General features: G+C 41.9%; 1 protein-coding gene across 1 annotated transcript in view; it reads right to left on the bottom strand.

The window, feature by feature from the left end:
* Window positions 1-13,073, bottom strand: part of arid4a (AT-rich interactive domain 4A) — a 47,384-nt gene that overhangs the window by 34,155 nt on the left and 156 nt on the right. The window contains exons 2-6 of the mRNA XM_061238866.1: window positions 12,826-12,942; window positions 11,722-11,771; window positions 10,536-10,646; window positions 5,396-5,461; window positions 4,259-4,349 (exon numbers count right to left, since the gene is read on the bottom strand). Of these exons, the coding sequence (XP_061094850.1) occupies window positions 4,259-4,349; window positions 5,396-5,461; window positions 10,536-10,646; window positions 11,722-11,771; window positions 12,826-12,942 (435 nt within the window). The remainder of the gene's footprint in view (window positions 1-4,258; window positions 4,350-5,395; window positions 5,462-10,535; window positions 10,647-11,721; window positions 11,772-12,825; window positions 12,943-13,073) is intronic.

Below are 13,073 nucleotides of genomic sequence, written 5' to 3'. Positions count from 1 at the left end.
GATACCAAAGGTGCTATGTTCTAAGTAGTTTAATACATCTAGGTGGAAATACCAGGAAATAAAAGCTGAAATTCTGAACTCTTGTCTCGTGTTCATCTATTTATCTCAATGCCAAATGTACTAATTGTATTGCAAAAACAAAGGAATTGGCCTTGCTGTTCCAATACTTTTTGAAGGGACCTTATGTGGAGTTCGCCATCAAATGTGACAGCCATGGACTAAATACAGAAACCATAATATGTATTTCTATGCCTAGTAAATCTTCAAAGGAAACTCTGATAAAACAACAAAGATTCTGATAAACAAATTGCACATAAGATGCCTAGTGCCTACACACTATAGCCTTGGTTAATGCAGGCCTACAGCAGCAGTAATCTCTCAGCACTGCCGTCAAACTAAACCAAACTTACTTTCATTTTGTGTAACAATACACAACAGTGCCTTCCAGCCTATTTACCACTGTAACCTTAAACGCCACCCACTCGATGGTGATGACCATTTGGATGGTTCTTTGTTCGGAGCCAGGAAAGGGGAAGTTTAAATACATCAGTAAGGAAGCAGAGACCATCTATGCCTATACACAGAGACATTCATGTAGAATATTGCATTTTAATGCACACTACATGCCCCAGTAACAGTTCTATACACACCTCTTCCTCCACACTAAATGGCAGTAAGTCGTGAAATTGAATGGCCAATAATGTATTGTTAGCCAATGCATCTTGGGAAACACAACTGCGTTTGGTGTACTTCTGAGATTCAATGATGTTTAAATACAAAAAGGGAAAAAAACCTCCACGCAAATTTAGCACAGCAGACACAAACTTCATTACATGTTTTAAATCCTGTTAATATTAATTTTATTTTTGGACAAGCGGCACCAAGATGCTGCTCATACAGGAAGGGCCAGTCTTCATCTTCATTTCCGATTCCGTCCGCTTCCTTTTTTAAACTTCCTGAACTAAGCATAAACACTAATTCTACATTGACTGACAGTTTTATTTCTACACTGAATTCGACACTGTTCTCTGCCAGTTCAATGAATAGTCGACTGATGTGTAATGTGTTAATTGAGGATTTATTTCTTTATTAATGTTTAGATATCAGTTCATATAGTTTCATACAGTCTCACCCTAACATGTAGGCCATTATTAGAGTAGTTCATACATTGACAGTATCTAATGTTGTGATCGTTATACTACAGAATTATTTTTATGTTATGCACTGTGAATACAAATGGGAAGAGACTTCGATTAATTCAATTTGATTATTTTCCCCAAATCGTTCAGCCCTAAAAGTACTTTTACACATGAATACCATTATCAATGTTTTGTATAGACGTTCTAGGACACTGAGTTCACGCAAGAGCTTCTCTGACCAGTAACTGTAATGCAATTACGCGTTCTCCCAATCCGTGCACAAGCAAGTACAGTATAAATTCTGCCCAGCAAAGAACCAACAACGTGCATGTTATTGAAGTGACGAATAAAAAAACATTCTAGCTCATGACATAATGACATTGTTTTTTGTTAGTATTGCATAAAACACAGCATTCTTATGAATAACGAAACCGTAGCATTTTCACTACGCAAGCGGAGACCGTTGTGCTTCGACAAAATCAGTTCTTGAGATTTTCTGCCAAAAAAGGTTGACATTTTAAAACAAAACATTCATGCCTGCGTCAAAATAGAGGACTTCCAAGGAATCTCTCGTCTGAGCAAGACAGTGGAAGCAGCTTTGACTTCACAAAGGGATACATAGCTGAAAAAATACAATCCAATGTGTTTGTAATCACATCAGCCACAGCCATAATAATCTGTATGCATTCAAATAAGTAAAATCAGTAATCGATAAAAAAAGTAATGAAACGTTGCATGTCTGATGTTCAGGTATTAGATGCACGTGTCCGAAAGAGAGGAACATGAATCATGTTTTCACTGTCATTATGGTTTATTGAGTGTAGACAGTTGGCCAAAAATGGCCATTTTATCCATTTAAAATCTTCAACACAATAAAGTGTGCAAAAGGTGAAGGGGTCTGAATACCTTCTGAAGCCACTGTATATATCATGGTATCATGCTGAAAGATGACTGAGTTGGAACATGGCTCAGGTTGATTCATTTCTCTTACTATGGGTCCACAGACAAAGCACAACTGAATGGAATGCCTTCACCTAGCACGGAGGTAGCAGCTCACATTCACCAACCCAGGTGCACACAAAGACCAGGACCTTAGCCTATAAGTAACACAGCTGGTGTACCAGACTTACACATTTTTCCTACATTTCTGTCAGACTACTATCCGCACTATTCCACCGCATCGATTTCCCCCACAGTCCCCTTTCAGCATGCCTCCATCTTGCACTGCCGGTGTTTGAAAGAGACAGTTTGGGGGGAAAGGCCACAATCACCGCTTGGGGGAGGAGCCACAACAGCCATCAGCTCTTGACAGCACGATTGACAGCACGTATCAAGTACAAACATTTTCATCCTCCTTCAGTGCTCTCAAAAACAGTCTGGCCCAAAAGAAAGCGCTCTACTTCTCACATGGCAGTCTGAAGCTGCTGCTTCAAATTCCAGGTGCGCAGCTTTAGCACCACTGAGCTACGAACTGACTCAGCAAACCGTTGCGCAAGATGAGATGCACAATGCGAACAGCACACATTGTACCATTTAAACAAACTTTCACATACGGATACAGTTAACTTGATATCGGATCCTGATTTTTATTAAAGTATCAGTAAGACAACTGAATAGTAACAATATCAGAAACATTATATTTTAAGATTCGTTATGCAGCATAAAGAATATTTCATGCATTCTTGTTTTTCTGAGGATTTCTCATGCTAAATGCATTTGTGAAGAGAAAGAAAAGGAGAAAAATGTCTGTATAATATGCACACAAACCAACGGTTTTTGGTTAAACTGGCATACCTGTATACACCCAACATGAGGACAGAAAAAGCAGTGAACGCTGATCTTTGCTGCTAGTTCAGAAGCAGATGTATTTTGGGAATATTTTATTTGCAATGCGAGACCAGATAAGTTTTCCGAAAAATATAAGCGAACTTGTAATAAAAAACAAACAAACAAAAAACTGGTTTTAACTTTTGGGGTCAAGAACACGGACGGGGCCTGTGCCACCCTGGTGCCACACAAATTCTCAATTTATCTAGCACTGCAGACAGCAGCTCATACAAGTGTGCAGTGAATATCACAACCTGGAACTTTCCCATTCATCCTTCTGCAGTCCACACATAAAGCCAAATCTGTAATAGCAGAAGCTATATTTAAACACGTATGTTCAAGCCATCATTAACATTCCCGTCTTTGATAAATATGCAGTCGTCTTGCCTAACCTTTCAACGACCCAAGCCGCCATTCATCAAAAAACGTTATTATGCGCCACAGAGCAAAAGCTACACAAAAACAGTTCTGTTAATTTCGGCGCCTCATCAGTCATTCACAAATCCTGGGCGCACTCAGGCTCTCAGCTGGTGGCGTAAACCCCCGGAAAACAAAGGGAAGGAGTAAACAATGAGGCAGTTCTTACATCACTGCTCTATGGCCAGGGACCCCTGCAGCAAGATTGGGCCAGAATGACTGGCAGGTCTGGCCTGAGCCATACTCAGTCCAATGCTCTGTCCTGTGCAACTGGTGCCGACAGAAAGTGAAGTCACACACGACAGCTCACCATCGACAGCAGTGTGGAGGCCAGAAAAACATTTGGTGGCATACTTTAAGAGTTTTTTCTGCCATTTACTAGTTGAATGGAGGTACCGTACCAACTTTGGTTAAACGCATTAGTCAGCCCAAAAAAAAGTATATGACTGAACTTCAGTGCATCATGACTACAATACTGAGATCACAGGAGTAGTATCCATTTCCAACTGATAACCCAAAACCTTATGGATACACTACTGTTTTTACTGTTACTTTAGCTACAACGTCATCTCTACCTGCTAGCATCAAAGCTGTTAGATGTCGTACAAGCCAGCTAGAATTCTTCTGTATGCACTCAAAACTAGGAGGTGAACACAGAAGGAAGGCCAGGCTGTGAACACTGAAAATCAGACAACCACAAGAAGTAGAATCAATATGGACTCTCGTCTTCCTAGAACAAGACCAAACTGATGACAGCAACCATAGCAGGACCAAGCATGGGGTACGATATAATTAGCTACAGCGGCCTGGTGCTGTACCGGCCCAGGGCGGTCCCAGTTGGGTTATGAGTCGTGTGGCGGGGACTCCGTGCTTACCCACGGTGTACCAGCTGGCGTCAGTGAGTTTGCAGATGACTCCCTGGTTGAGGCCCCCCTCGGCACTTTTCACCTCCACTGTGGAGCCCACCTGCATGTGAAGGGTGAAGGCGAACACATTACATTTACATTATAATTATTTTGGTAACTCTTATCCAAAGCGACTGACAATTGATCAGATTAAGTAGGGGACAATCCCCCTAAGTTAAGGGCCCAACAGCTGAGCAGATCTAATCATAACTTCACTGGGGCTCGAACCACCAAACTTCCAAGTCCCAGTCATGTACCTTAGCAGTATGCTACAGGCTCTGGTCAAAACAACATCAGCCCAACATACCAACTGAGCAACTTAGACCTACACAAGTCTAATGACAACAGCAGAACCTCAGAGTTACGAACCTACCGGTTAAAGAGATATTAACCTGGGAGCAGCATGAACTATGACACTTTTTCAAGCTGCTCATTACATAAAGCGGTCAAAACTGGAGATGGGCTACACATTTACCTCTACAACAGGATCTGTTGGGTCTCAAACTCCAGTCCTGGACAGACTGCAGTCTATTGGCTTTTGCGATTTTCCTTTCAATCAATTGAAAACAAGGTATGCTGACTCTTTATTAGCAGTCCATGTAGGGTTTCTTTAATATGGCACACCTCAGTCTCCTAACGAGCAACTCAAAAAGCTTTCAAGGCTGCTGACCGAGGTGTGCTTTGTTTGGGTTGAATTAAAAACAGTATTTCTTGGTCGGTAGTTTTCAGCATACAACTAGTTAAAGTCAGCTGGGACAGATTAAGGCATCATGTCTCTGAAGTTATCCTGCATGCGCTGAACGCAGTGATCTTTACGACTCAGCCTTACATACATCTAATGACATCGGCATGCTCAACTCACTTTCCATATATCTAATGACACATCTGTGCTGAATTCAGCCAACCTTACGTAGACCTAACGATAACTATGCGTTTAACTTGGTCAGTCTAACGTGCATCTGGTGTATAAATATTTATACACCATATTTATTCATTTTATTTATTTACACATTTAAAATATTCCTGACAGTGACGGCTCCATTTTCTATAAAACACAGGAGGATGCGCACACAGAAGCCGGGTGTGCGGCAGGGAGATCCCACTCACCCTCAACGGCCCTTTGACCTGGTCATCCTGCACCACCTGGGAGGTGCTGTCTCCTTTGAGCACCACCTAGTGAGAGAGAGGGGGAGGGGGAGGGGGAGGGGGAGAGGGAGAGGGAGAGGGAGAGGGAGAGGGAGAGGGAGAGGGAGAGGGAGAGGGAGAGGGAGAGGGAGAGGGGTTCAGTGAAGGAGAATGAATCTGGTTGTGTAACAAATGCACTCTGAGCTTTGCAGACCGACCGCCAAAAGGCTTCTTATCCCGAACGACACCCGAGATAACTACTACACAGAAACATCCATTATTTCACATACCGATTTGGACCGCCGTTTCTCCCCAATATTATGGAGGCGGGAGTGGCGAGTCTACGGAAATATAGCACGGCCATATAAGGAAAGTAAAGACAGTCGCAAAAATGGCAAAGAAGCTGTCGATACAGTGGCTAATCAGGTTGCACGATTGCGCACTTCCTTGACTTGTTCTTTTTTTTTTTTTTTTACTAGGATCCCAGCAAGCATTATAAAACGTAGCGTTTTTCATGCTACTCATTGGGAAACAAGCATCATATCCAGCAGTCTATTCCGCCACTTATTTGCGGAAAGAAACACTCACAGGTTTCAAATGAAGGTTACAATTTGGATTTACCAGTGTAGCCCTAAGTTCAGTGAAAAACAGTAGGCGATTTGCTCTGTAATTTTCACTGTGGTGGTATGTGAAAAACACAGACCTGGCCAATTCGATAAATATCAGCAGGTAAGTCAGTGATATACAAAATAAACTAACCTTCGCTGGAGAAACGAATCCCGTCCGAATAAGGCTTTAGTGAACTCACGTGTACAGAGCGAAGAATGGAAACTGGGAGGTGCCTGCCTGCTTGCCTGGTGTGATCCCTGATCCACTCAAGTATTGCGTAAATGCTTATATACGAATATGCGCACACACACACAATCATACAAGCGCACACGTTTCAAAATTAGCATATGAGGTTTGCCATCACCTGTCGTTAACCACAGGCACGCACATAAAAAGAACATATACTGCCATCACGTCACACCCGTAAGTGTAACTGCATGGCAGAAAGACTGTCACACAGGCATGCTTCCGTCCCCATTCTCGTCCGTGCCACAACACACGTGAACTCCTGAGGTGCTACCTCCTAATCGAAAGTGATGCAAGAATTAAAGACGCCCTGCAAGCCTGGCCATTCTGCAGAACAAATCAGTGGAACAGACAGAAAGAAAAAAAGAATAAAAAAAGATGACAAGGCAACCACACTGCAATTTTTAAAATTAGAATTGTTCAAACTAGCTGTGCTGCCAAAAAAGGCGAGATCTGCCTCCGAGGTAGGAGAGTGGCAGGGTGCCGGGAGAAGAACAAACACACACCTTAGGTGAAAACCAACCCCCACCCCACCCCCTGAGCAAAGAGCAGAAAAGCAGCCCAGTGGTGACGCAACTTGATCAGCCAGAAAGCTCCGTGGGACTGAATGGGTATGGCACACAAAAGATCCGGGGGCCTCATGCATAGAATTTCTGTGGATTTCATCCTACTTCTTATTGTACGACCAGTAACTAAATCGTGCATACACAATTCATACAACAGGCATACGGATTGGAAAGAAATTTAGTAAATCACACATACACACCTGTTATTTACGATTCAGAAATATCTGTAAAAGTGTGCATATGAGAAGAGCTTTATGACTCCGAGTGAACGCCTTCAATTATCATCATATGGTGGTTAGTGCATCTTATTTAGCTATTTAAGTTGCTTTCAAATGGCAGTAACACAAACCCAATAACAATTGTAATTGTATTAAACCATAAGGGAACATAATAGCAGTATTAAAAAATAAAAATGGCAGTATGTACAAAAATAATTATCTGAATTTGACATTGAAGTTCTGTTAAGGGAGGTGCAGGCAAGAGCATTGTAGGCTATCCAGCAAAAGAAGCACAACTTTGAATGTGAATAGCAGACACATAGGTTTTTAAAGTATGAATTGCGCAAAAACAAAATCAATGTCAATTTACAAATTAATTGATTTGAAAATCTGGTCATGCGACCCATTTATGCATGCTCTCCACTGTACTATAGTAATGCGCTACCTACAATTTCACCCTTTCAGGAAAGCTCCTGTAATGGTCCTGTGCCAGACCAAAATGTCTAAGAAAGCCACCCTCGTCCAGCTGGAAATGCAGCTGCCAGGACGAGCAATAACACCACTGTGGGCCACGGGCACCACACATGTCATGTGTGCATTCTTTTGCTTTGCAAATCAATTATAAAATGACATACTGATTAATGGCATATTTGAGTGAACTTGTTTTTCTTCAGACTTACTTCAGTCTTCAAAAGGACTCTTGCACATGGCATAAAAGTCAGACTGAAGAATTATTTTAACTATAAGCTGAGTATAGGGCCAAACTTAAGTCCCCCGGTGCAAAGTCTAAAATCAGCAAGCCTACAAACTGAAACTAAGTGGCATTAGTCTTGAACGTGGTAGCAATTCACACAGTATGAACACACAGTTCAGATGGGGTTGTGCAACTTTGAAGCAGCTAACTACACTGGCAGTTGCATGATGCTTCTTGCTCTGGGCAAGAATGACCATTCAGAGGACTTGTCCTTACACAAGCAGTGTCCCAAACAGGCACTTACGCTTTTAAGGAAGAAGGCAGAGTTTGTTACTTGCAGGTGTGACGGTCACCTGAGACTGGACTATGCGCACAGAGAAAACAATAGTACACCTACTGAAGCCATGACTGCAGCGAACTGCAAGTCAGGCAGTCACATGCATGTTTCGAAGAAACATTACAAGCCGCCTGAGCAATTTAAAACAATATTTTATATAAATTGAATGCTTTTGCTTTGCAACGAGAAAAGCTAAATAGAGAATAGGGATCAAATGGACACTGTTTGAATGCTTTCTGCAAATTTCAGGTATGTTTTAATTTGCATAAAAAAATTTATTCAACAAGAATAGCTAGAGCTTAATAGGTTTAAACAGAGGCGACAACTTGCACTGGCTGAAGACAATGTTCTCCTGGACAAACGATTGTTTCTGTAACTTCTTAATTGTGAAGGAAAATAAAAATCTGTTTTAAGAATTAAGATATGGCACAAAGATCAAACGCGGATATGAACATAAACTCGCTTTATAAAACTAGCTGCTGTCAAACAATCTTGATTTCTGAACCTCCATTTCAGGTTCACGACTGCTGTCTGTCCTGGTCCCACGGTGGTGGAATGACCTCCCGGATGGATGTCAGAACGGCAGAGTCCCTGACCTCCTTCAAGCGCAGACTGAAGACCCATCTCTTCAGGCTACACCTTTCCCTCCCAAACTCACAATCACCGTGATTAGCCTTAGACTGTAATGGCACTTATGTATAGATATCGTTACTTGTATAGGTTTTTATTGGCTGTTGAATTGTTGTATTCTAGCTGCCAACTGTGGTATGCTAGTTTGAAAGTTGATTGTACTCTTCAGGGGTTCTGAATTTCTGTATGTTTACACTAGGACTCGGAACTGTACGGTCCTCTCAGGTCCTCTTTGCACTTGTTCTTGTGTTTGATTTGCACTTTGTTGTACGTCGCTCTGGATAAGAGCGTCTGCTAAATGCCATGTAATGTAATGTAACATCTGGATATTTTTAGTCATTTCTAAGAAAAGTGCCTCTGTTCACCGACTGAAAGTTACTTCTCTCAAGCAAGAGAGAACACATCTAAAAATGCCCTCTAGCAGCTTATAGACCACAACAGACCATACGTTTGTTTGTTACCCTCTTATAAAAACTACCCATGATCCCTGTCCAGGTACATAGGACCAGAGAAAATTCACAAAAAAATCACCTTCAAAGGACTACATTCAAATTCACTTTATTCCTAAAGGAAGGTAATGGCAAGACTCCCTAGACCAGCGGTTCTCAAACTCAGTCCTGGAGACCCCTGGTTATGCTGGCTTTGATTGCAATGACAACTGTAATCCCAGAAGCTTTCAATTCTAAAATTGTCCTGTTTTGAGGGATTATTTAAACGCTTAAACCACATTCTGTCAGAAATAGCTATGAATGCCATGAAGAATAAAAGTATTTGCATTGCTTAAATATAAAATATATAAGATAAAAAGATATAAATAAATGAAGAAGAATGGAACTGACTGAATTAAAGGCTTGGGTGAATCAAAGGAATCTAAATTGGTTAAAGTGTGGACACATGGCCACTTAAATTAACCATTTTTTAGATTGTGAAGAATCCAAAGCAAATGATAATGAGCTAAAACAGCATAGTATAGCAAGTCATAAGGGAAACAATGATGAAAAAACACACGCATATAGTCAACAGCCTTAATTGAACAAGAGATTCAAACAAAAACCAATATACAGAGGGGTGCCCCAGGACTGAGTCTGACAACAGGTTACACCAGTGAAATCTGACACAAAGTGGACATCTTTGGAAGGGTGTCCAGAAGCTCCCCTTCTTGGAACTAATCTTACGTGGGAAGTTAGTGAGAAAAGAACACCCATTAGCCTCTGCTCTGGCACTGCAGACCACCTCAGATAAAGATGTGACAAGGGGACCAATTTTACTCACTGGTATGAAAGAACAGCACACGATGGTCGAGTAGAGCATACAGCACAGAAATGGATCCGCTGTCACTTATAATGCAGAGATGCTAGAGCAAAGCATTATTTTCTTTTTTTTTTTCAGAAGGGCTCCATTTTAAAGGCAGTCTCCAGACGGAAGCGTTTTTATTATGTTCTACAAACAAGCTCTCCCAGAAAGACTTTTGCAGCAGAGGGACGTGTCCACACACTGATAAGCGCACAACTTTGGCCGAACTGTTTCGCCTGCAAATTCTCTTCTGTGTTAACTTTCGGGATAATTCCCTCAACTACACTGCTGCACAGACAGACACGGTATTTAGCGCCGAAGGTTTTGTCAGTGTCAACTTGGCATTTAAACCAAGAATCCGGAAAGTTTCGCCACTGCTGTCACTGGAGACAATAAAAGCGATTGCTTGTGAGTGAAAGATGCCAGCCCCTCCGCAGTTAGACCTTGCTTGTAAGCACTGCAGGTGCTGCTGCTTTTGCGGCTGATGTTTGACTTTGTGGCCACAGGCTGGTTCGGCCGCCTCTCTTACCTTCACCTTCACCATCCGCTTGACGGTCTTGATCTTGGCCTCGCAGAAGGCCCCTCTGTACTTGGCGCTCACATCGGTCCCCACTGTGAGGTAGGCAGGCTCGTCTGCTGCCTGGGAGAGAGACAGTGAGACAGAGAGAGGTGTCAGAGCACAGGCCTTCCTGTCAGGCAGTGACGTCAGCGAGTCACGGCAGATGCGATGGACAAGTGCACCTGGCCAAGAGGTCAGACGGGGGAAGGGGGTGGTCCAACCCAAATGTTTTATGGCACAGGACATATGCGCACAACTGGTTTAACTTACTGCTATAGTCGCACACCTTAAGTTTCATTGTGACATATTTGAATTCTGACAGCCATGACAAAATTCATCATCCGTCAGTTCAGCATTAACAATAATAAATAAATAATACAGTATATGATATGCCAGTATAATATTAACATCAAGTGCTTAAAGCTGTAGAGAAAAAGAAAATAAGTGGAGTTCAACCCATAAAATAAAATGCCCCCTTCACAATTCTGGAGAACACATCAATGTAGATTTAAGATTGACCAGGATGGCAATCAGCTGCTGCCAGCTGCTGAGTATCCACATGGCCCATGGGAAACTGAGCTGATGTGTGAAAACACACACCAAACTTGTAGACCTAGCTTTCAAATATATTACCGTTCCAATCTTTCCTCTATCCCCTTACAAAAGCTACCTCACAGATGTAGCTACATTGCATCCAAACATTAATTTGTACCAATTGGTTGTGACTGTTAGGCACACTGTTACATAACTATTACAAAGATCAGCTAATACAGAAATTGGATTACTTCAAATGTAACAGGGGCTACTTTTTTTTAGACGCAGCACCAGAATTGATTAACCTCGCCAAAAAACGAATAAAAAAATGGTGTGATTCAATTTAACACATGGGACTCATTAATTAGATGTTGTCAACATACATGTGAGATGCTAACGTTAGGTCTCTAACTGGGGGGGGTATTGCTGACACTGAAAGAACGTAGTTAGAGGTGGTAGAAAATAGTCAACTAGCTATCCAACTTAACAGCAACGACACGTGTACTGTTCCCAACTAGTAACTTACCGGACTAGATACTTAGCGAGGCTAAAAAACTATTTGTGCACATGCATTCACAGGAAGGCGTCGGCTGTTTTCAAGAGAAAGAGTGAAACGACTTACCTTCATTGTAAAGGCTATTTGAGGGATTCCAGCTCGATTGGTTTGAATTGCTGGAAAAGAAAATGGGGATTGGGAGAGGGAAAGAGAAACAAGTCCGTTTTGAACAATGTAAACAGAAGGGCTCGATCAAAACAGCTTGTGAGAATGTACGTTAGCTAGCTAGTTACTTACTTCTAACGCGTTCTTTTCAAGCTCGAAGCAACTCTACTCCCCCCACCCCCCCATCCCGACAGCACTCTCCGCAGATTAACACAATCTGTACCTAATCCTGCTGTATTTCTTCACGTGTCCTTAGTGGTCGATTTAGAACGTTGTATTCTATAGAAAACAAGAAGTTTGTGCACTCACGTACCTAAATACGAAGACGTTTCACAACCCAGAGTGGAGTGCTCCTTCCCGCTTTGCTCCCCAAATCTGACTGTGTCACGTCGCCATCATTGCTCTACGTGCTGCACCATGTCAGGAGCTAGCTAGCTAGCTAGCAACACAACCTACTCAGCACAGTATGTTCACGGAGTAACGGAGGTCTGCCACACATTTTTAAAGATCAAAAGTTTCACCCAAGGCACCAGATAGTAGTAAGCAATGTGGGGGTCTTCAGAAGCAAAGCAAGTTAGCTAGCTAGGTAGGCTAGCTCGGGACAAGAAGTATAACGAATAGACTCAGAGTACATGGCTCTGGACTAAATATAGCTAACGTTAGCTAGCGAACTAGGCGAAACAGTTTCTCGTTAGCCTAGCCAGCTAGCTATGGCGATTTAAAGCGCCTATCTTACTAGCTAGTCGCCAACAAAAAAAATTGTAAATAGCCCAGCCCTAGATTTTAATCTAAAACATAAAGAAAACATACAATCAATATACATAGTTAAGCGTGTAAAGAAATACGACGATATATTTATTGAGATCATTCTACAAAAGGCGCATTTCACCGCAAAAACAAGCCGACTGGTCTCTGCCATTCAATTCCTCACCTACCTTTTCCATTTCATTAAAAAACACGAAAATGAATTTACCCTCCACCTAATAGATCGTCTGTTGAAAGTCTACGCATACACCGAGTTAGCCATGTTTGCCTAATTTATGAAATTTTAAAACCCATACTTACATACACCTCTGTGACTCTTCTTCACTTGCCAGGATTGCAAAGCAATAAACGAAATAACAAGCTGTTGAGCCAACGCAGTGTTCCTCGAAACCCGATTGGCTAGAATATCAGTAGTGGCTGGGTGTGAGTATTTGGATTGGTTGTGTATAACTCAAAATACGATAGGATATAACAATTTTCCAGATATTATTGGTGGATACGAAAGCGGCGCTCTGGACGTAAACATTTAATTGGATATTTCTTTTTGG

This window comes from Conger conger, chromosome 1 (assembly GCF_963514075.1).
Source record: "Conger conger chromosome 1, fConCon1.1, whole genome shotgun sequence".
NCBI classification, from domain to species: domain Eukaryota; kingdom Metazoa; phylum Chordata; class Actinopteri; order Anguilliformes; family Congridae; genus Conger; species Conger conger.
This window is presented reverse-complemented; position numbering and strand designations above follow the sequence as displayed.